General features: G+C 42.6%; 2 protein-coding genes across 2 annotated transcripts in view; one reads left to right on the top strand and one right to left on the bottom strand.

The window, feature by feature from the left end:
• Positions 1 to 149: 149 nt before the first annotated feature.
• Positions 150 to 4,848, bottom strand: rfc2 (replication factor C (activator 1) 2). Its single transcript, XM_034086565.2, has 6 exons — positions 4,530 to 4,848; positions 3,663 to 3,768; positions 3,240 to 3,341; positions 2,148 to 2,406; positions 1,494 to 1,754; positions 150 to 575 (listed from the first exon to the last, which is right to left on the bottom strand). The coding sequence occupies exons 1-6, from the start codon at positions 4,765 to 4,767 to the stop codon at positions 465 to 467; spliced, it is 1,077 nt and encodes a 358-aa protein (XP_033942456.1). The 5' UTR covers positions 4,768 to 4,848; the 3' UTR covers positions 150 to 464.
• An 894-nt stretch (positions 4,849 to 5,742) lies between these two features.
• The window catches only part of usp11 (ubiquitin specific peptidase 11), a 21,796-nt gene continuing 4,734 nt past the window's right edge, over positions 5,743 to 22,804 (top strand). Inside the window, exons 1-14 of the mRNA XM_034087422.2 lie at positions 5,743 to 5,998; positions 8,640 to 8,749; positions 8,979 to 9,109; positions 9,240 to 9,357; positions 9,832 to 9,977; positions 10,241 to 10,302; positions 12,356 to 12,455; positions 13,334 to 13,507; positions 19,025 to 19,183; positions 19,521 to 19,745; positions 19,937 to 20,020; positions 20,292 to 20,386; positions 20,650 to 20,865; positions 21,704 to 21,813. Of these exons, the coding sequence (XP_033943313.1) occupies positions 5,889 to 5,998; positions 8,640 to 8,749; positions 8,979 to 9,109; positions 9,240 to 9,357; positions 9,832 to 9,977; positions 10,241 to 10,302; positions 12,356 to 12,455; positions 13,334 to 13,507; positions 19,025 to 19,183; positions 19,521 to 19,745; positions 19,937 to 20,020; positions 20,292 to 20,386; positions 20,650 to 20,865; positions 21,704 to 21,813 (1,840 nt within the window). The 5' untranslated portion in view covers positions 5,743 to 5,888. The remainder of the gene's footprint in view (positions 5,999 to 8,639; positions 8,750 to 8,978; positions 9,110 to 9,239; positions 9,358 to 9,831; positions 9,978 to 10,240; positions 10,303 to 12,355; positions 12,456 to 13,333; positions 13,508 to 19,024; positions 19,184 to 19,520; positions 19,746 to 19,936; positions 20,021 to 20,291; positions 20,387 to 20,649; positions 20,866 to 21,703; positions 21,814 to 22,804) is intronic.

Below are 22,804 nucleotides of genomic sequence, written 5' to 3' on the forward strand. Positions count from 1 at the left end.
TTTACTTAAGTAACGATCGTGTAGTCGTGCTTTACATTAAGAGCCTTGTATGAAGCAGCTATTATTAAACAATCCCTACATAACCATGTATGAATAATACCATTAAGTGTTAATTATGGTAACTGTTGGATTATAAGATACTATGTACCTATGACAGTTTTTTTATATTTCTTTAAAATTATGAAAGATTCAGTAAAATAAAACTCTAAATTGTAAGTACGCAACTTCTGGAATAGTCTTAGTTTAAGGCAAGTGGATTTCCTCACATTTTTGGACAGTAAGATTATTATCAAAACAAAACATGTCAACACTTATTAATGAAAAAATGATTTATTGTCTCTATTTTATACAATATTAAGCAGACTGACAACATGTCTTCTATGACGCTGAAACACACTGATGACGTGACTATAAGTTGCAGATGTTTTTAAGCAGCTAAAGTCCAGTGTAGTGATGCAGGCTCTTCAGCTGGCAGCAGGGGGCGCTGTCTTCATGCAGAGGCGACCCAGCAGCCCGGCCATCTGCAGCAGAGAGTTCACTCCTTCAGCCACCCGCATGTGAGTGTAGCCGATCTCCTGCAGCGCAGAACCACAACATCAGGTCAGACGTTCAGTTTATCATTTACATTCTGCTTGCTTCGATTTACTGTCAGTAATAATACAAATAGCACACTTTCAAAAACAACGTCATCTCAAGGTGCTTCACAATGCTATGAGGAGAAAATAAAAACAAGTTATCTAAGCAGCATCTGAGTTGGATGTATTCAAAAGTTGCACAGGGACTTCTCAGTCAATTATTTAAGATGGACCTTTTTTTATCCCTACTAATCCACGGGGGGAAATTCAGTATTTTAAACAGTGAAAGGGTAAGAATGAAAAACAGGATAACAGATTATAAAAATGATATACAGTTAAGTAACTTTAGAATAAGAAATGAATTAAAATGAATACACACATTTGGCAATTAAAATTAAGAAAATAGTTTCTTTAAGATATCTTGAGTACTGTTTTGTTTGTATTTACTGTCCGCTGTCAGTTAAAGGTGGGGTAGGTAATTTTGGAGAAAGCAGCTCGCGCTAGAATTTGAAAATACACAGCCGAAAAAAAATCTGCCCCTTCCTTCAGACTTCCTCACAGAGCCCCTCCTACAACATACACCAACGCGCACATGACCAATGAGGGCACGAGATAAGTTTGTGCCCAGATGGAAGGCTGACAGGCAGGTAGGCCATCCAGTTACTTTAGCCGGGCCGGCTCAGATGATTGGTCGTGCTTTTTACGGCTTCCACAGATGACATGTTTAATGTATTTTTTGTCAAAGCATTTAAGATATTCATTGCTATCGGGATGTTAAGAGCATTCCATGGAATATAACAAGTGTTTCTGAAGTGAATTACCTACCCCACCTTTAAAGGACACATATAGAAAAAATACCAAAGCTGTTGCCTCTCAGTAAATGGATGTGCTATCCGGAGCCTTTAGTCTCCGCCTCACCTTGATGAACTCCAGCTTGAGGTACTCTGGCATCTGGAAGGTCTTGCAGACTCTGAAGATGTTCCCGATGATGTCCTCCGGAGAGTAGCCCAGCGCCCACAGCTGCTCCACCACCTTGTACGCCTTGTCGATGTCCCCCTCCACACAATGTCCCAGCATGCCTTTCACCAGCAGCGGGTGAGGCTCGTCGCACACTTTGAAGACGTTCTCACTGTTGATGTAGCCGAAGCCGGAGTTGGTGGACTGCAGGTTGTTCAAAGCCTGGACACGCAGGAACAGGAAGTCAGGAACCCCTACATGCTCAACACTAGACGCTTAATGGATAGTCTGTATGTTTTGAAGTGGGATTGCATGAGGTGCTTTTCTATAGTCAGTGTATTGTCTTCAGTAGATGAGTCCGAATGAACTCCATTCGGAGAACAGACAAAGATAACGACTTCAGTTCTCCGTCAGAGAGCCGTCTAAAAGCAAGGTAGACGGGCTAGATATTCTAAATATATATATATATATATATATATATATATATACTAAAACTGATTTTTAAAAGAAGCTTATCTTCCTGCTAGAACTCCTGTCTATCTCTAGGAAATACCCCAACTATGTGAAAGTATCTTTATACAGCTATACTTCAAAATACTGACCTCCCCCCCTCACCTGTCTCATGTCCCCCTGTGCGGTAAAGATGACGGCCTCCAGCCCGTCGTCTGACACCGACAGTTTCTCCTTCTCCACGACGTCCTGCAGCCGCGACAGGATCTGTCCGTCCGTCAGCTTGGAGTAACGCAGCACGGCGCAGCGAGACTGGATCGGCTCGATGATTTTATCTGAGGCGTTACAGGCCAGAGCGAAGCGCGTGGTCTTAGAGTAGATCTCCATGATCCTCCTCAACGCCTGCTGAGCGCCATCTGTCATGCTGGGGGAGGAGGAAGGAGACATTACACCGTGCCCAGAGAAACTCAATATTATAAAGATTAAAAATCAAAGGACACGTGGCTTTATATTTCGACATCCAAAACATGTTTCTTTAGGAAGAAATGCATGACATTGCATTTAGCTGACGCTTTTATCCAAAGCGACTTACAATAAGTGCGTTCGACCAGGAAGACACAAACTTGAAGAAAACAGAATCATAAGTACATCAGGTTTCATAGAGCCAAGCATTTCAAGTGCTACTCAACTGGCTTTAGATAAGCCAGTCCTTTATTAGTATATAAGTGCTTTGTTAATAGTTCTATCGCTCGAGGTGGAGTCGAAAGAGATGAGTTTTCAGTCTGCGCCGGAAGGTGTGTAAGCTTTCTGCTGTCCTGATGTCAATGGGGAGCTCATTCCACCATCTTGGAGCCAGGAGAGCAAACCCACGTGTTTTTGCTGATGGGAACTTGTCATTAAATAGTCATGTTTTCTTCCTCTTCTTAAGGTAACTTAGATCTTGTAATTGTGTGCAATATGCTTGTTTGGTGACTGATAACAACAATGCTAACGTTTCAAACTGGTCCGTCATGATGAACACATTTTTCTCAAGAGAAATAACACGAAAAAAGTTCTAAAACCATCAGGGTGGCATTACAAAAATGGAGGATCTTATCTTTTGTAACTTGTTCTAGCTTGTTTGACCTTCTAAACACATCTAAATTATCCTCATGTGGAGATTCTAAGCAGTTCAATCCATCTTTATAAATAATGACAATTAAAATATTTTCCACATTCAGAAGATAAACGTTGCTCCTCTGATATCCCTTCTCTCACCTGTCGGCCTCGTCCAGGATGATGACCTTGTGTCGTCCTTTGGGCAGTGTGACTTTCTGCTGAGCAAACATCTTGATCTTGTTCCTCACCACGTCGATTCCTCTGCAGACACAACGGCATCAGTACGACCTCGACAACGCATGATTAACACATTAAACCAGTGTGTGCCGTTTTAGGAGCAGAAATTGCGAGAAAAGTCCAAAATAAGCCGCGCAGGAACAACCTGTTCTTGTAACATGGTGCAAATAGGAACATTTAGGTATGCGGTCAATTATAGTTCCTAGAACGACAGAAAATATAAATAAGTGCATCTTTACTACAGTCAACGTTCAACCTTGAAAAGATTTCTACAAACTAATCTGAGCTCAAAGTAGAAAGCTAGTTAATGAACTGAGCAAAGATTATGTTTTATTAGTATGTCACCTTTCATTTGAAGCGTTGAGCTCCAGCACGGCGTCTTTCATGGAGGCTCCCAGCAGAGCTCGGGCCAAACACAGGATGCTGGTGGTCTTTCCTGTGCCCGGAGGACCTGCACCGCAAATCACATGTTACCATTAACTTTGTATTACAAAACAGTCACAAAAAGCTAACAATAGGATTTACATAAGCTGTTGCAATCTTCATATTAGAAAAACAAATCAGATTTATAACCGATGCATTCGTTTTAAAGTTGTTGTCATTATAGATAACCACAACCTTACTCTTTACAAGCTTTGTGTCCAGCTAAGGTGCGAAACACAGACATATACCAGTGTTTGAAGCGATAAAGTGACATGTGTCAGTGAGGCATTGTCTGATCAATGTCTTTATTTTAGACCTCTTGTATGAGTGTTTTTATATTCAGTTCAGTGGGCGAAAGTAACTTGGTAAGAAACTACGTTTACTTGAGTTGGTACTGTATGTGAATTGACACAAATCATGATCAATTGTTATAGATAAGCACAGCAGACTATACAATAATAACATTGTACCCAACCTTTATCAGCTGCAAAATTAAAGTGATGAACACATTCAAACATCAACAATATTACTTTAAATCTGCGTTGTACTTTTACTTCAGGAACATTAAAGTATATTTTGATGCTTATACTTTAACTTGAGTGACATTTTGAAAGCAGGACTTTGCAGTATTTTCACACTCTGGTCTGGTATTACTACTTTCACTGAAGTACTTCTTCCACCCAGAGCAGCATGTAGTTGTTGCATTATTGAGCAGCCGGTTGGGAGTAAAAAAATAAAACACTAAACTTTAATTCCCAGTCCTTTCTACCTCCTTGTTTCCACACTGACCTGCAATGATAATGTTCGGGACGTTTCCCTCCCTGGCGAACACCTCCAGCCGGCTCACCGTCTCCACGTTCCCCACAATCTCGTTCAGCTTCAGCGGACGGTACTTCTCCACCCAGGGCAGTTCATAGCTGACACCGGAGCTTTTAGTCGAAGCCTCCCCGGCTCCCGTGTCCGGTTTCTGCCCGCTTTCCGTTGTTGTTTTCTCACTTTCAGGCTCCACCATCTCCACGTCGTCCATGATGAGTTCAGTCTGTCAGCTCAGCCCGCGAACTAGTCTGCAGCGGAACTTTTCCCTCCCTGGCAACCACGAGTGATGAAACTGACGCCTCATTGGTCGAGCGTTTATTCAGGGTCGCCACTGATTGGTTCAGGACACGGCACTTAAACCTCGCGATATTTGCAACAACCACGATCATAAAAATCAGTAAAGACAAAATGATTTGATAAACAAAGGCACATTCTTGAAACCCAAACCTGTATTACTATTTGGTATTACTTCAAAATATGCTTGATTATTGCTTGGATGTGTAAGATTGTACAAACCAACAGAGCTTGAATATACCAAATATAATGGTCTTGATTGAAAGCATTGATATTTCTTTTATATCGTTTATTTTTATTTTTATTTTTCAGGCTATGTTTGGGGGGTTTTCAGAAAAGTGGAAACAGTCAAAATATAGTATAATATAGTTATTTTTTATACGTAGTTTGTCAATTTGCCTCTGTAGATTTCACCTAAATTCACCAGTTCCATTCAAAGAAAGAATCAGATGATGTATGATTTAAACACATTTTCAGATTGCTTTGTTTATATTCAAAGGCTGATCATTGTCTAAAATCAAGGCAAACTTTGCATTTTTTTCAAAATGCTGATATTAAATTTCTGATTTAGGGAATGTCACAAATATATATCCACAATTCCCTCTTTAAAAACCTTTGACTCTGTTTTACAATACATTATTTGTTGAGCCTGTGTTACCATGGTAATATAGAATGTTGACGTAGCCAGAATACCAGTTAAATATTACATAAAGATAATAAAATAAGATAATTTGCATAAAACATATTCAATATATTGTCTTAATGTGAGTAGTCATCTGAAGTGTCATTGAGTCTACTAGTTTTTAAATGATTTAAATAATGATATTTTTAATAATAAATGCCCCCTGGTGTGGAATGAGGTGTGGAGGCCTCGGTAGGAAGTCGTCATCGTCTCGGTCTAAACCGTTTCCTTCTTCCGCAAACACAGAGTAGCTTCCCCGTTTATCGCTTGTTCAATGCGGCGGTGGACTTCTACCTCTCGTCTCCATTTAATATTTCTAACAGTTACCCACATTTATGAGTGATTGATTCAGCGCAATGACGGCCAACAGCCGCTGTTCCGCCGCAGAGCCCCCGGGCCTGGACACCCAGCGGCGGGAGATCGAGTCTCTTCTGCGGGAGTGGGAGCTCCGCGCTGGGGACAGTTGGTGAGTCTAAAAACACTGTTAGCATCACACGGCTAATGGCTGCTAACGGCTTTAACGGCAGAGTGTTGGTTGTTGGGAACCGTTTAACGGTTGGTGTTGGTTGTTGGGGGCCGTTAACGGGTCGGTGTTGGTTATTAGGGACCGTTAACGGGTTGGTGTCGCCGGTTGTTAGCTCGGGCTAACCGGGGCTAACAGACGTTAAACTGGCCGTTAACTGACGATGCTAACGTTAGCCTGTCAACCTGCTGTAATGACATGTTCAGGCTCCACTCCTATGCTTCCACTTTTGTCTTCACCAGAGCTGGACTGGGATGTGGAACATGGGAGCTGCGCAATTAAAGACATCTGTGCCGTTGAGTTTTGAAATGAGATGTTTATTTGACAAATTATGCATAATAAATAACAATTTAATTGAATCCTTTACTCCACTACATTATGTTGTACTTTCAGTTAAGTTACATATTTGGATTAAGGATGTGAAATATAATCAGCACTTAAATCAGACTTTAGTTACACCTGGAGTAAATGTACAAGCTACCCTGCAGTATACAAAGTCATTAAACCTAGCTGCACCTTCACCAGCTGTGATAACACTTTAATGATCAATCATTATAAAACATATCATATACATTATTCTGAAATTCACCAATCTGCAAAACGAGTACTCTTACAGAGTTTAGTCTCAGTTTATTGTATCGTTTCACAAGTACTACAACCACTGCATTGCATATGTCACTTGAGTGAAATTATGTAATCAGGAAAAAAGGTTACGGTATTAAAAGTAGTAGCTGTCCTCCTTTGGCTTTGATGACATTACTTGGCTAATGGTGCAGACATTGTGATGTTAAGTGTCCTATCTAAAGCTGCATCAACACTTTGAGATGGATTTATTTTTAAAATAAAATCATTGGGACTAAAACTTTGGGACTTTACACCTTTTGTGGGGGAATTAAATTCATTGGACTTTTGGGGATTATATGAGTTGGAAACAATTAAACACCACTGGAACATTATCCTACAAATAGTTTAACAAATCTAATATTAGTGAAGCCTAATCCTTATTTCTAACTGCATAGGAAATTAAGGATTAAACAGAATGAATAGACATGGGAAAAGAAAGAAACAACTCTGTCATTCAAATGCTGATTTAAATATAGAATGAGGCTTCAAACCTTTCGAGCCTTATCTCATTTAAGTCATTTTTGACGACCTAATACCGATGATGTAATAAAGCATCAGTGTCAAGCAGCCATAAAATACCTTTGCCTCGATGATGCTAAAAAACATTCACTAAATTGAACCGCCGTCCCTGACTCTCAGCTGAATCAGAAGTGTGTTTCCACGGGAGACGGACTGAAGTGATGCGTGTCCTTCTGATGCCGTCCAGTCGCACTGTAGTGGAAACATGATGGGGCAGATTGTGATGCACCATGACTGGGCAGGCTTCTGCTGTCGCTGGAACAAACGGCGGCCTTCATTTGGTTTCATTTCCCGTTCTCTGTCCACATTTTCATAAATCATAAGTCGTGACGCTGTCAGAAGATTTACTTTATAGGCGCACCGTGGGATCATTCAAGACCAATCCAGGTTTTGTTTTATAGCCTGTGACGGTGTGCGGTTTTTATCTTCTGTGGTTTGGTGTGTTGGATTTTAGTCGCATGGGATCTACGCATGCCCTTACAGAAAGAGATGTACTGATAGAAAGACATTTAGTCTCACCTCAGATCTGTGGATATCTTCTTAAACTGTGATAAAAGTATAATGATTCCCAGATGACATTTAACTAACAAGTAAAGCAAAACTGCGCCTGTGAGACGAAATGAAACTGAAAACAAAACCTGTGTGTTGGTGGTTTGGTGACATCAAGTGTTCAGATATATTCACTAAACCACCGGTGTGTGTTTCCGTGTGACAAGGGCTCTGACATTTGCATTTTAGATTGTTTTCCTGGGCTCTTGTTCTTCTGTAGAAAAGGCGCCCAAATCAAATGTTAGTGACCTCGGTCAAAGAGCGGGACTGATGTGAACGAAAACACAGTTGATGCGTGGGTGTCTTGCGTAACAAAACCATTGTGAAATATGCGTTGGGTTTGTGGCAGTCAGATGCTGGACTCAGTGTGAATGATCTACGTGTCGGTGTAGAGCTGACTTTAAGGAGTAGCAGAACAAGGCTGCACAATCATCAAGGCTCCGAGTCCGACTTGTTTTATTCTGGATTTTGTCCAAAAGAAATCTCAGAAAAATCTCCATCCCAGTCCCTCAAATTGTAAAGATTTTTAGTTGTTGTAGAAATTCAAAACCCTCAGATTTTTTTATTCAATATGATGAAACCTAAAAGAGCAAAAGAGGAAATACTAATTAAAGCGGCTAAAAAAAGAATATTCTGACATTTTTGCTGAACAATGTAACAATTATGAAAGTAGTTGAAAAGGTGTGTGTGTGTGTGTGTGTGTGTGTGTGTGTGTGTGTGTGTGTGTGTGTGTGTGTGTGTGTGTGGTGTGTGTGTGTGTGTGTGTGTGTGTGTGTGTGTGTGTGTGTGTGTGTGTGTGTGTGTGTGTGTGTGTGTGTGTGTGTGTGTGTGTGTGTGTGTGTGTGTGTGTGTGTGTGTGTGTTCTTTCTGACACTACATGTGTGCGCTGCAGGTACGTGGTGGAGCGTCGCTGGTATGAGCAGTGGAAGGAGTTTGTGGAGACCGGAGACCAGAACTCGTCATCTTTCCCCGGTCAGATCGACAACACTGAGCTGTTTGAGGGTCAGTGAACGCCTCGCCCACAGACAACACGCCTCTCCTCACACACTCTTCTTATCTGTCAGTCCAAAACCAAACGTAATCAGAGCAAAAGGCAGGAGATCTCCACGATGAACCAAGACATTCAGTTTCAGACATCCTTCCTCCCTGACACAAACAAACGTTTAGCATGTTTGATAAAGTGATTTCTGCAGCTTCTGGTCTGATGCCGAAATGTGTGTCCTGTTTGTAGACCTGGACTCGTACCACCTGAAGGAGCGCCTGGTGGAGAACGAGGACTTCATGTTGGTGCCGGCTGAGGCCTGGCACAAGCTGCTCGCCTGGTACGGCATGCTGGAGGGGCAGCCGCCGCTGGAGCGCAAGGTAACATGTCCCGAGCTGTCAGCCAATCAGGTGCAGAGGCGATCATTTATCTCCAAAATCAGACAAGGTGTGTTCCCGGTGTGTTTCCTCGACGTAAGACCCTTTAACTGTACTTTTGTGTGTGTGTCAGGTGGTGGACCTGCCCAGCACCCTGAAGGTGGAGGTGTACCCCGTTGAGATATTCCTCTGTCTCCATAGCAACATGGAGAACGTCATCACCGCCCAGTTCAGCCGCACAGACAGCATACGTGAGTTTATCTGTTTGTGTGTGTCTGTCTGTGTGCGCGTGTGTGTGTGTTCGTGTGTGTGTGTGTGTGTGTGTGTGTGTTGTCCCTTACTTTCTGACACTACATGTCGGGGAGGTTGTTAACCAGCTTCACGGCTCGGGCTGACTCACAGTGGGCGGTGTTGGCAGGAGCCGAGGTCAGATCAGTGAAGTTCCTCCACAGCAAACTGTGAAAGCATTTCTACACGAAGCTGTCGTGACGCTAGCCGCGTCTCCATGAACCCGTCTTTATGCACATTTAGAAGTATTGCATTAGAAGAGCGGTATGGAAACACGTGTTTGTGCTTTGATGCTTTTATGCTCACTTGAGGTGTTTTTCAAGTGTTAAAAAGTTACTTTAAGATGTTGTGTGTCATTTTTTATTGTATGGCCAACGTTTAAGGACTTTAATGGTGTCTTGAAGAAGGGTTCATTCTCACATCTCTTGTGTGTGTAGACTCGATCCAGAGGGCGATGTGTGAGGCGTTCTCGGTGCCTCCGGGCTCAGAGTGCCGCCTGTGGATGAAGAGTTCGGACAGCACCTGCGAGCGCCTCAGGAACGTTCACGTGAGCGTGCTGGACGCCTGTCTGAGCTCCGCCATGGTGAGGACACACTGTTTAACATCACTTGTATACAAACATTTTATAATCACAAGTGTAAATTCATTCATAGAGGTCCAGGTAGATTGTTTTCACGTTGGCATGAGTCGGCCTCACTCACTTCCTCATAGCACCGAGCTTCCTTTACAACGATCCTCAGAGATAAGCTGGAACATGCCTGTGTGTGTGTGTTTCTGTGTGTGTGTGTGTGTGTGTGTGTGTGTGTGGTGTGTGTGTGTGTGTGTGTGTGTGTGTGTGTGTGTCAGACGGTGATTATGGAGACGAGAAATGCGGACGGCACCTGGCCGAGCTCCAGGCCTCAAATCATGTAAGAACACACTCTGTCTCTCCCTCTTTTTCTTTAGTTACTACTTTTTGTTTTTCTATTGTTTTTTTTATTGTTCTATTCTTTTAACTGTCTCATTTTCTCCTTCCTCATCTTATTATTCGTTTGACACCCCCCCCCCCCCCCTCCTTCTTTCTTCCTGTCTGGGGAATTTCTTAGATCTACCTGTCAGACGGTCTTCCCTTAACTTTCAGTTTTCTTTTCTTTATCTCCCTCGAACAAAAGCAGATTTAAAGCTTTGGTTTTTTTACCAGAAAAAACCAAAGCATTTCTTTTAGCTTGAAAAAACACATACAAACATATATAGTACAATTTGACAAAAAATGTAAATAACATTAATATTTGTGAACCGATATAATTAAGCAAAAGCTTGCGTCGGGCCGAACCACGCCCCTTAGCTGTGATATACTGAGCACATACCACGGCCTGAAGTGAGCTATTGCTTTTATAAAACGGTTACCAAGTGTGGCAATATGAAAGAAAAAAACACACTCTAATTTAAATAGTTTTTATTAGTAAATAATGATGTTCAAAATAAAATAGTCCCTCCGTTACCTTCTGCGCGAAACATAGTGCAAGGTGGTTGCTATGCAACAACACTAACAGTTAGCAAACATATTAGACAGAGAGCGTTGATCCATTATTTGGCTTTTTATTTACATTAATGTGTATGTTGCCGTTTATTGTGCAGCCACAGTCCAGCATCAGTAGCATGGCTTACGAGGTTACTTGCATAGGTTGAGGTTGTCCTAGGCTGTCGCTCGGCGTGTTGAGAATATTGCTCCACTTTCTCCGGTCCCCGAGATTTGGCTTCCAGCAGCTCTGGAGAGAGCTTTCGCACCTGTGGCCACTAACGGTCATACTTTCTCTGCTTTGTTTCAAGACCCGCATCAGAAAGCTTTTGAATGGTGGTCCTTCTCCAGTTGGTCTACCTGCTCTTCACGTAGCTCTGCATGTCGTCGTTTAGGGGCTTTCTGGAGATAGGCACTCCTCAATCCACTCCTCCATCGTAAGACCCCCCGGAGGTCGAAGTTAACCTTAAATGTTTCCATCTTAATCTTTGTTAGTTCGTTAGTTTCGTAACGGACGTAATGTAACAGTTGTAACAGTTGTAGCTTTTTTCTCAGACGCGGAGGGATACCGACTTGTGAAAAGTAACTACTATTCTACCCGTGATATACGCTCATTATACCACGGCTAAGAACCAATCAGATTGCTTGATTTGACTTATCCATTTTATAACTGGTATATAAACAGGAATTAATACATGATTGTTCTGCTCCCTGATTCTTCTTAGTTATTGTTTAAGTGTGTTCCCCTGCTTTAAAGGCAACACGAACTATGATTATAAAGAATTGCTGAATATTATGGCTGGTGAATTAATGCATTTAGATTTGCGTTCACGGTGCAATCTAAGTTTCAAATGTAGCTAAAAGCCACAAGGAGAAGTGATGCAGTCATTTGCATTCTGTGAATGTGCTTCTATTTGCATGAGCTGTTGCAGACAGACTACTCGGGCAGAGGGAGGCGTTCATAAATCCGTTTGGCGACAATCCTGACTTGTGTTAGTGTTGACAAGTGGCCCAGCCAGGATCACAGTGTTCTGCTAACTGTCAAACCAAAATATATATATTTATATACCACTTTGCTAAGACATACATCGCTGTTCTTAAGTGAAAGAGCCTTGGGAGAAATCGTCACATACCGGCCGGATTTATCATAAACACGAAAGATGTTGGTGCTGCATGAAGTTATCTCGCCCGGGAGTTTCAAACCTCTTATTGTATGTTAAACTTCGGTTTATATAATTGCTAATGTAACTCTTTAATAATAAAACATCAGCTGCTCAGTTTACACCACAGTGAACCACTTTAGTCAGACTTAGTTTCACTGAGTCTGAAAAAACACGAACAACAAAATCCTTTTTTATCTCAAAACCGATGCAGCTGCCTTGCCTCCTTCCCCCCCGCCTGGTTCCACGTTACAGTTCCATACGTGCCGTCTCATTCTCTACGGGAATCCTTTCTGTCTGCAGGAGGAACTCGGTGGAGGAGCAGGACTCGTACCGAGGGCAGCCGGGGGTCTGCGGGCTCACCAACCTGGGCAACACCTGCTTCATGAACTCTGCACTCCAGGTCTGACACACACACACACACACACACACACACACACACACACACACACACACACACACACACACACACACACACACACACACACACACACACACACACACAGAAGATCCTCAGGCTCTGTGAGAGCCTATTCCGAAATACTGCAGTAATATAAACACACACACACACACACACACACACACACACAGAAGATCCTCAGGCTCTGTGAGAGCCTATTCCGAAATACTGCAGTAATATAAACACACACACACACACACACACACACACACACACACACACTCGCTCATCATCCTTATACCCGCTGCAGGAACTGCTGAGTCATGTTTGACAAAGTTAAAGCCAGAATCTCAAGACACACCGATATTCAAGCTCTTGCTAAATGACCTACATTATCCCGCTGTAAACGTGACAAATCTGAAAGGTATCCATTTAAATTCAACCCTTTACACTGTTTTCTTTAAAAGTCAGTAATTATTTGGATTTTCTGAAATGTGTAACCTGCTGTAGTATTTAGTAATATTTAGTCGCTGTCATTTTTCATGTTTAAAGTCTTCAGCGCACGTTGGATCTGCTCTGTGAATATTTAACACCTGCGTGGTGTCGGTGTTGCTCCTCAGGTTTCTGCTGCTCTGAGCCTCTCCGCCCAAACCCAGTCTCTGAAACTTATGAAATTTATTCATAACATTAATTCACTGAGTGTTTTGTCAGGTCCACTGAGCATCACTTTTAAACTGCTGTGTGTGTGTCCTAACGTGATCTGAAAATGATTCCTAGGGGCTGCACAGAATTCAAACATTGATTTAGGATTAGAAAGCGTAATGATTGACACTTGGAGCTCCCCTGCCCCGCCCCCTCTGACTCCCCCTATCTCCCTGCAGTGTCTGAGCAACACCCCCCCTCTGACGGAGTACTTCCTGCAGAGCTCCTACCTGGAGGAGCTGAACTTCACCAACCCTCTGGGCATGAAGGGAGAGATCGCCGAGGCCTACGCCGACGTCATCAAACAGATGTGGTCCGGCCGCCACTACTCCGTGGTGCCGCGCGTCTTCAAGGTACCGACACGTTGAGGAACGGACTACACAGAGGAGGTCTCACATTAGAGCATGGCCAATAGAATAATATCAAACTGAAACATCAATATACCCCGAGGAAGAAGGTAGTAGACACATATTGTTTGGAAGTTTACTTTCTATGAATCAGAACAGAAAACCCTGTTCTGTGGGTTTACAGCTTGGCTGATGCATTAACAGACGAGAGTCAGCTGCCTCTCGGATCTCTGATGTGTAAAATGGAACTGAGCAGGAACAGAGGAGTGAAACTGAACTCCAGACCACAGAGACTGAGCCGAGAGCTGAACACAGTATCAAACATGTCGCTTTCTATACATCTTAGGGGTGTAAAGGTATTCGTCCCGTACCGTCATGGTTCGGACGTCACGGTTCGGACGTCACGGTTCGGCACATGCAGTCACACGGCGAATACGCCTTTTTTTTACGAGTGGGAAAAAAAGTCTCCTTCAGGGCAGCATCCACTACACTATTTATAATCCAGGGGGCGGTATTGCGCCTAAAAGCTGTTTGCCAGCCGCCCCTTAAACAACAAATGAAGAACAAGAAGAAACACAACAACAAAACGAACTAAATACAAGAAGAAGAAAAGTTAGTATGGTGAGTTCAGATAACACACAGGAGCTAGAACCCACCTGCTTCTTTTAAATCTGCTGTGTGGGAACATTTCGGATTCCCTGTGGACTACAATAACGATGAAGTGCACGAGTGGTGGATTGGACGAGGACGGTGTGTCGGCGTTGTTCGATAGCGGTGCGGTATGCTAATGGAAACACACCAAACATGCTAAATCATATCAGAAGACATCACCCAGATTTGCCAATCACCGGAGCCCGGCAAAAGACAACATTAGTTCAACAGCTGATCCCCGCTGTTTTTAAGAAGCCAATAGACATGAGAGCCGAGAGACCAAAATAAATAACGGAAGCTTTTGGCATGTTTTTCAACGACTTTGCGCTCTTAAAACACTTTCTTATTATTTATGATGTAATATTTTCAAGACATTCTTTTTAGTTTTACAGCTTGATGAAACCTTTTAGTTTGACATCAGCCATTATAGATACTATGGCCATCTGAGTGTGTGGTGCTGTTTGTGGTTTGTTTTTAACTGTTTAATACAGTTAATTATTCAAAATGTCAGAGTTCCTTATTTTTAAACTTGCACTACGGTTCAAAAATAAATAACAACAAACCTGGAATTATGCATTTGGGACTTTTTTTTGCTTTATCTTGTTGTACCGAACCCGTACCGAACCGTGACCCCCAAACCGAGGTACGAACCGAACCGTGACTTCTGTGAACCGTTACACCCCGGCCCGAATACATCTGAAATCAAAACAAATCTGACCGTCTTTTCTTCACACTCTCAATCACCGACTGTTCTTCCCAAATGGAGTTTCCATGTGACTTTGTATTTGACAAATATGCCGTAAACCTATTTGAGTTTGTTTCTACTTTGAGGATAGGGAAGCAAAACTACAACAACCTGCTGACAAAGCTCCGTCCAGCTTCTTCACATAACCAACACATTAACATATTGGAAAACTCCTTTTAAAAAGATCCTTTATTTGAACGGACTTGAACTCTGAGGGCCGTGTAAATCATTCAGAGCGTGTTAAAGACAGGGTTCGTAGGGTGCTTGAAATCCTTGAAAATGCTTTAAATTTGACGTGCTGTTTTCAAGGTTGGGAAAGTGCTTGAAAATGTAAATGCTTTACTTTTACAAAAAATTGCTGTCTGACTGAATAGTTCGCTTTTTAGATTAAAAGAAAAGAATTGCTTCGCTTCTACATAAAACTGCTCCGCTGCGGCCTTCCCGCGCTATGCGCGCGACCTGCAAGTGTTTGTGTTGCGTGTGAGCTGGGCATTCTGATGAGAGATAGATGACTGTGTGCCAGGAGGTTGCCGTTTCAATGAGCGTTGGCTAGCAGAAGACAAATACAAGCCATGGCTAAGACGAGGGTCAAGCCCACGAGTAGCCTCCTGCAAAGTTTGCAAAAATAACGATGCGAGAGTCTACGCTGACGAGCCACATGAAAGGTACGCCATATAAGAGCATTTTAGATTAGGCTAACGTTGCATGTTACGTTTGTTTAAGCTAACGTTAGCGAGCTGAATAGCGAACTCCATGAGGGATAATAATAATTGCAGGGGACAAACATTTCAGAGGAGCGTACCTATGTTAATATGTGCGTTACAGTCGCCATCCTGTGGTCTTCAGAGGATGAAGCTCTCACGCCATTTCGTGTTATAGTCACGAAATATAATCTATTGATTCGACACAGAGCGATTTTGAAAGCAATGTATTTCTACTGTATGTTTCGTGCCTAAACCAAATGTGACTTGCTCTATCGAAATCAGTCACATTGACCCGAAGACACATTTTCGTTTGTATTACTGTTCTGGGGGAAGCTCGCGAGTGTGTTTGTGTACCGGGGAAACACTCACAAGAAACACCGGCTGTTGTTGTGCTTGCTATGACGTTAAATTAGTCCGTTCTCTGCTTGTATTTATGCCGAAGCTTCAAAGCTGTATTTATCATCTGAATTTGCCGAAACAAGTTTAATATTCTGAAAGCCAAGACTTTGTTTACTTGAAAACATGAAAAAAAACTGTCTTTTATATAAAATTGAAGTATTATACAAGTAAAACTACATTTTGCTTTAATCCCATGTAATTGTAGAATGAACACAGTCTTCCTTTGAAGATGTATAAGTCAGGAGTCTTGAGTAGAATTACCTAAAATCATTGGACACATTTGTAAATATTATTTTCCCCTTGTTACCATTGTGAGTCTATTTTTATGCAGCTCTGCGTGATTTTGTGGCTACAATTCAGGCTAATACGCTACAAGAGGTAGAAGTACTCAGATATTGTTTGAGTAAAAGTAGAAGTACTCAGATATTGTTTGAGTAAAAGTAGAAGTACTCAGATCTTGTACTTGAGTAAAAGTAGAAGTACTTGAGTAAAAGTAGAAGTACTCAGATCTTGTACTTAGTAAAAGTAGAAGTACTCAGATCTTGTACTTGAGTAAAAGTAGAAGTACTCAGATCTTGGACTTAGTAAAAGTAGAAGTATTCAGATCTTGTACTTAGTAAAAGTAGAAGTACCAGAGTGTAGGAATACTCTCTTACAGTAAAAGTCCTGCATTCAAAATGTTCCTCAAGTGAAAATAGAAAAGTATTCTCATCAAAATATAGTGAAAGTAGCGACAGTAAAAGTATTCGTTGTGCAGATTGGTCCATTTCAGAATAATATATATGATATGTTTTATAATGATTGATCATGAAAGTGTTCTCAAAGCTGGTGAAGGTGCAGCTAGTTTGAAGTACTTTGTAGACTGCAGGGTAGCTTGTGGATTTACTCCAGGTGGAACTAAAGTCTGATTCAACACTTGGTTATATTTCACATCATTCATCCACATCTGTGAAGTAACTAAAGGTGTTAAATACATGTAGTGCAGTAGAAGTACACCATGTACCTCTGAACTGTAGTGGAGTAGAAGTACACCATGTACCTCTGAACTGTTGTGCAGTCGAAGTACACCATGTACCTCTGAACTGTTGTGCAGTCGAAGTACACCATGTACCTCTGAACTGTAGAGAAGTAGAAGTACACCATGTACCTCTGAACTGCAGTGGAGTAGAAGTACACCATGTACCTCTGACTTGCGTTCACTACCAACCTAAAAGTACCTCAACAATTAATCAATAATGTATTGAAAAGTTATTTGGCTGATTGTTGTATATCGGCTCAGCAGGTTATATGGGAGGCCCAGTCTACGTACAGATCACTAATTTTGAAATATTAAACTTAGTTTTCTTTTCTTTACTTTTTCATCCTTGTGTAGAATGCTATCACGAAACACACATTTGGTTGTTTATAGCATAAAGAACATCTGATTTAATGTGAGGTAGGGAAATAATCATTTGAGTATGTGTATATAAATATGTAATTTACAACAGCTGGAAAATGCACCTTGAAAATGCTTGAAAAGTGCTTGAATTTGACTTTGGAAAAGGTGTAAGAACCCTGTAAAGAGCTACAGACTGGAGGCTTCTTTGATCCTCCTCACTCTGTTGATATCCCAGAAGTCCAGAGGCCTACGAAGCCTACGAAGTTAAACTTTAAACATCCATGACTTCGACACTTTATCCAGGATCAAAGCCACATAGCTGCACCTGCAAGGTGAATACAGCTGGGAACAGAACACGTGTTTGAATGCTGAGACACGATCTGACTTCAATTACATTTGTCTCGAGTGTTTAGTCAACTTAATGTGTTGCTTAAAATAATACTTCTGCATACAGTCTGTGACACTGAGTGTTGCACGGCCAGATACGGCTCAGCTGACTCAGATAAGGAGAGATATGATACATTATGAAGTGATATGCCGCGGACTGTACTTAATGTACTCTGATCCGGTTACTTATGTTGTATGTATTTAAGTAAGCTTTCTTAACATTATGTTATAATAGTCAGATTGCTCTGAAGATGGAGGTGATATTCTATTAATGTTCACGTTCACACAGTCGGTGATTTTTGCCGGCCGTCTTTCCTGCGACGGCAGTTTTTCTGTATTTCCTTTATCCTGTAATATGACTTGATCGCTGGAGCAGGTTAGCCGTTCAGCATAAGTTACCATGGAGATCTAGCCTGCTAAAAAGTGAACCAGCGTCGTAGCCCGTAACCCAGAGTTTTCCCTGAAGTTACGGCCCGTCCACACAGCGGCGTGCGTTGACGCTTGGAGGTGGGCGTATCTGAAGCTTGGGGATTTTTTGCGACCAAGAACCAATCAGGAATCTCCCTCCCGCCCCCGACATACAAAGCAATAGCAATGTTAAAACGAAGTAAACTGGATATAAAATCCCCAAACAGGCGAAAACCTACCAGTTCCACCCACTGTCTCTGCCTCCTCCCTCCATGCCTCGCTCCTCCGGTGTGTATCCCGGTAGATGAACAGAGCCTGATCATTCAGCACCGGGTGATTCCCTACCGCTATAATTAATTTCCCCTCCATTTTTTTGAATATGAGGAAATGACCTGCGTACTCTCTCCCAGCATACACGCGGTTTGATTGGCTAGTGCTTGTACTGGCAGATTTGCATAAATGGGATTTCATTGGCTGACGCCTCCGTCGAGGCGTCAAAAATTGAACATTGCTCAACTTTTGAAGCCAACAACGCCAGCAACGCTCCACGTCGCTTCCCACAATGCAGTTCGGCTAAAAGTGACGTCACCCCATTCAAAGTGAATGGGCAGAAGCGTTGGAAGCTTCAGCGCACGCCGCTGTGTGGACGGGCCGTTAGCCGGCTAAGGGAAAATCCGGCTTCGTCGTACAGGCCTCTGATTTAAAGTCTTATATCTGACAAAAACAGAAATGTGTGTGTGTGTGTGTGTGTGTGTGTGTGTGTGTGTGTGTGTGTGTGTGTGTGTGTGTGTGTGTGTGTGTGTGTGTGTGTGTGTGTGTGTGTGTGTGTGTGTGTGTGTGTGTGTGCGCAGACGAAGGTGGGCCACTTTGCCTCTCAGTTCCTGGGGTACCAGCAGCACGACAGCCAGGAGCTGCTGTCCTTCCTGGCGGACGGTCTGCACGAGGACCTGAACCGGGTCAAAAACAAAGAGTACATCGAGCTCCGAGACGCCGAGGGACGACCGGACCAGGTGAGCTGCTGCGACCTCAGCTGAGGAACAACAGACGCTACAAGTCATATAAAAGACTGTTCAACACCTGCACTTCTGAAAGAACATCCATCTGTTTGCATTTTATATATATCAATATTCCAATTACTTGTATCTAGACTATTCCGCACTATTTCTATTATATTGTATTTACTTGCACTATTATCAGTTGTATTGTGTTGCACTGTTGGAGGAGCCTGTGACCTAAGATGTTCGTTGTCATAACTACACTGTAGCTATGCACACATGACAACAAAAGCCTTGACACCTTGAAATGATGTTCTTCTCATACTTCCTGTCTCCCCTTCCTCTCCCACAGGAAGTGGCGGAGGAGGCGTGGCGTAACCACCGCCGGCGGAACGACTCGGTGATCGTCGACACGTTTCACGGCCTCTTCAAGTCCACGCTCGTCTGTCCGGAGTGCCACAAAGTCTCCGTGACCTTTGACCCCTTCTGCTACCTGAGCGTCCCACTTCCTGTCAGCAAGGAGCGCGTCATGGAGGTCTTCTTCGTCTCTCTGGACCCCTACGCCAAACCTGCACAGGTGACCGTTTCTACCTAAGCATTTACTGTCATGACACTTCTGCAGATGAACTGAAGGGTTTCTCTGAACAAAGATCTGACCTGTGTTCAGAACACAAATAGAACCATTTCAAATGTAAGATCAGCTTCATTGTGTTGCTACAGCAACGGTGATGCCATGTTTTTAATGTGTTCTTGTCTTTTTGTGTACAGCATCGTGTCGTGGTTCCTAAAACAGGAAAAGTGTCGGACCTCTGCACTGCCCTGTCCGAGATGACCAGCGTACCTCCTACACAGGTGTGTGTGTGTGTGTGTGTGTGTGTGTGTGTGTGTGTGTGTGTGTGTGTGTGTGTGTGTGTGTGTGTGTGTGTGTGTAATAGTGTCAGTAAGATTGTATGACGTGTTATTTAATCATGTTAAAAAAAAACGTGGGAGAATTGCTGAAATGTTTAAATTTGTGATAAAAAACCGTAATAGTCCAGAGTGGCATTTCCACCTTGACCCAATGTGTCCATGTGTCAGAGGTTTGCTGTGTGACCTGTTTCTACCCTCTCACCCTGTCGTTCAGATGGTGGTCGCTGACGTGTTCAACCACCGCTTCTACAAGATCTACAACACCGACGAGTCTCTGAGCTGCATTCTGGACCGGGACGACATCTTTGTGTAAGAGCATCGCAAACACTGTCAACTATTTTAGCTTGGCGTATTTGAGACTTCACAGCAGTCTTATAATGGGTACATGTACATGTATGCAACACTTGCAACAAAAACAAATGTCAACTTACAATTAAAGAATTATTCCACAAAAAGCACCATTTTAAAAACATACACAAAATACACGAGGACCAAACCATGCAGAGATCTTAGGAAACAAGCTGTTTTTTGATGTAAATGTCCCCTGTTGCTGACCCTGGCGATGCGTTCAGGTACGAGCTGAGCGAGCTGGAGGAGCACCAGGAGCAGCACCAGGAGGAGCAGGTGCTGCTGGCGCTCTACCTGAGGGAGCGCTCTCACTACAGAGACTACGGCTCCGGCAGCAGCTCGTACGGCACCTCGCTGTTCGGACACCCGCTGCTGCTCAGCGTGCCGAGAGGCTGCTGCAGCCGAGAGGAGCTCTACACGCTGTTCCTGCAGAGGCTGGCGTGAGACACACACGCACACACACGCAGAACACACACGCAGAACACACACACACACACGCACAGACACACACACACGCACGCAGAACACACACACACACACACGCACGCAGAACACACACACGCACAGACACACACACCCACACACAGACACACACACAGCCTGCAATACAGTGGTATACTATAAAAAAAATTATAAACATAACTTTCTATGAGATTTGTATAATTTTTTTATTAACAAATATATGATTTTATGACAAACCACACTTTGAAATGACTTACTATCATCTACCGTACTTTTTCGACATTCAACATAACTTTTTAGAACATACTCTATGACTTTCTTGACGTACTATTATTTACATTTTTTATAATATGTTTGACTTTTCTGCCAAAACTTGACATAGTTTTTAATGATTTTCTCATATTTCTAAGCAATGAGACAAAAGCTGTCTCCTTTGAACCTTCTTTTGTTTTAGTTTGTTATCTTTGTGCACTCCATGACTGCCGAGGTGATTTTCAATAGCTCAGAGTTAACCGGGTCTCTGGGCTTCATGCTTAAAAACTCTGCACGAAGACTAGGGTTGAGTGAGTGAGTGAGTAAGCATTTGGTAAGGCAGGTACTAGGTAGCCAGAGGAGTGCGGTCTCCACATGTCAGTCACTGCTGGAAAAGCCTTGCCTTGGTGGGTCGACAGTTAAATGGCTTCTATTGACGATACATTTCGACCTATGACTTTCTTTTTTATTTGAATTGTCAATATCCTGTGACTTTGTGGGCATCCTATACTATGACCTTTTTATGACATACTATATTTATGAACATTACTTATGTCTGTGCAGGCGTTATGTGCGTCCTCCTGATCCCTCTGAGGAGTTGGAGGAAGAGGAGGAAGAGGAGCTGTACAAGACTCAGACCAACGGGATCAGTGACGGTAGGGTTTTCTCCTCCAGCTACAACCTTTAAATATTACAAATAACAATAACAAATGATGCCTATTGCACTTATCAAGAGATTACAACGTGCATGCCATCAGGTTCAGTCAACACAAGTCTTACCATTGCATGTATGATATATGTGTAATGTGTGTATATGTAAAGCGCTTTGAGTCATTGTAAAAGCGCTATAATAAATGTAAGGAATTATTATTATTATTATTAAAGGGGACCTATAACGCAAAATGCACTTTTTTATGTCTTTTGTAACTATGTGTCCCCGGTGCGTCAGGGAACTCACGCAGCGTCAGAAAATAAAACCCTCTCTCTTTTCCTCCGAACCCAAATCTCTAAAAACGGAGCTGATCCAGATTTGCGTCCGATATGACGTAATATCTGAAATGTGGACCCACGGCCCAATCAGAAAGTTGCTATCAGAAACAATGCCTGACGTGTTTTGGACGTAATATGGTCGGTGTTTACATTAGCATCGCTAACACTCAGAGCTAACCTGTACTGGAGAGCATGTGTGTGAAGAAGCAGGAAGTAAAAAGGAACTCACCTTGTGGTGTAACCGGCAAGAGAGAAAGCCTTTGAGCTCCAGACTGTTTCAGAGAGAATCCTTGATGATCCATGATATGGCGTTTCATCACGGCAGCATTTAGTTTAGACGGTAGCTGCCGGGTCCCGCATAAGCTCCGCCCCTCCTTTTTAATTTGTTATCAATTCTTTCTTTTTTTTAAAGCTTTATACTCAAAATCAGCACTTTAGAAACAGGAAGTGAAATAGAGGGATATGAGGCATGGCTGGAATGGGTGAGCTGTTTGGTATTTTGAGCGAAACACTTTATAGACATGTTTTTTATATATCTGAGACCTGTGCTATTGCCTAGAGATAGCATGATAGGAGACCTTTTTAAAGGGACAGAAACTTATAGTAGACTGTTTGGAAAGGTTTTAATGTCAAGCATCTCATCATCACATTACAAGTAATTCCCTTGATAGCCTT

This window comes from Pseudochaenichthys georgianus, chromosome 7, assembly GCF_902827115.2.
Source record: "Pseudochaenichthys georgianus chromosome 7, fPseGeo1.2, whole genome shotgun sequence".
NCBI classification, from domain to species: Eukaryota; Metazoa; Chordata; class Actinopteri; order Perciformes; family Channichthyidae; genus Pseudochaenichthys; species Pseudochaenichthys georgianus.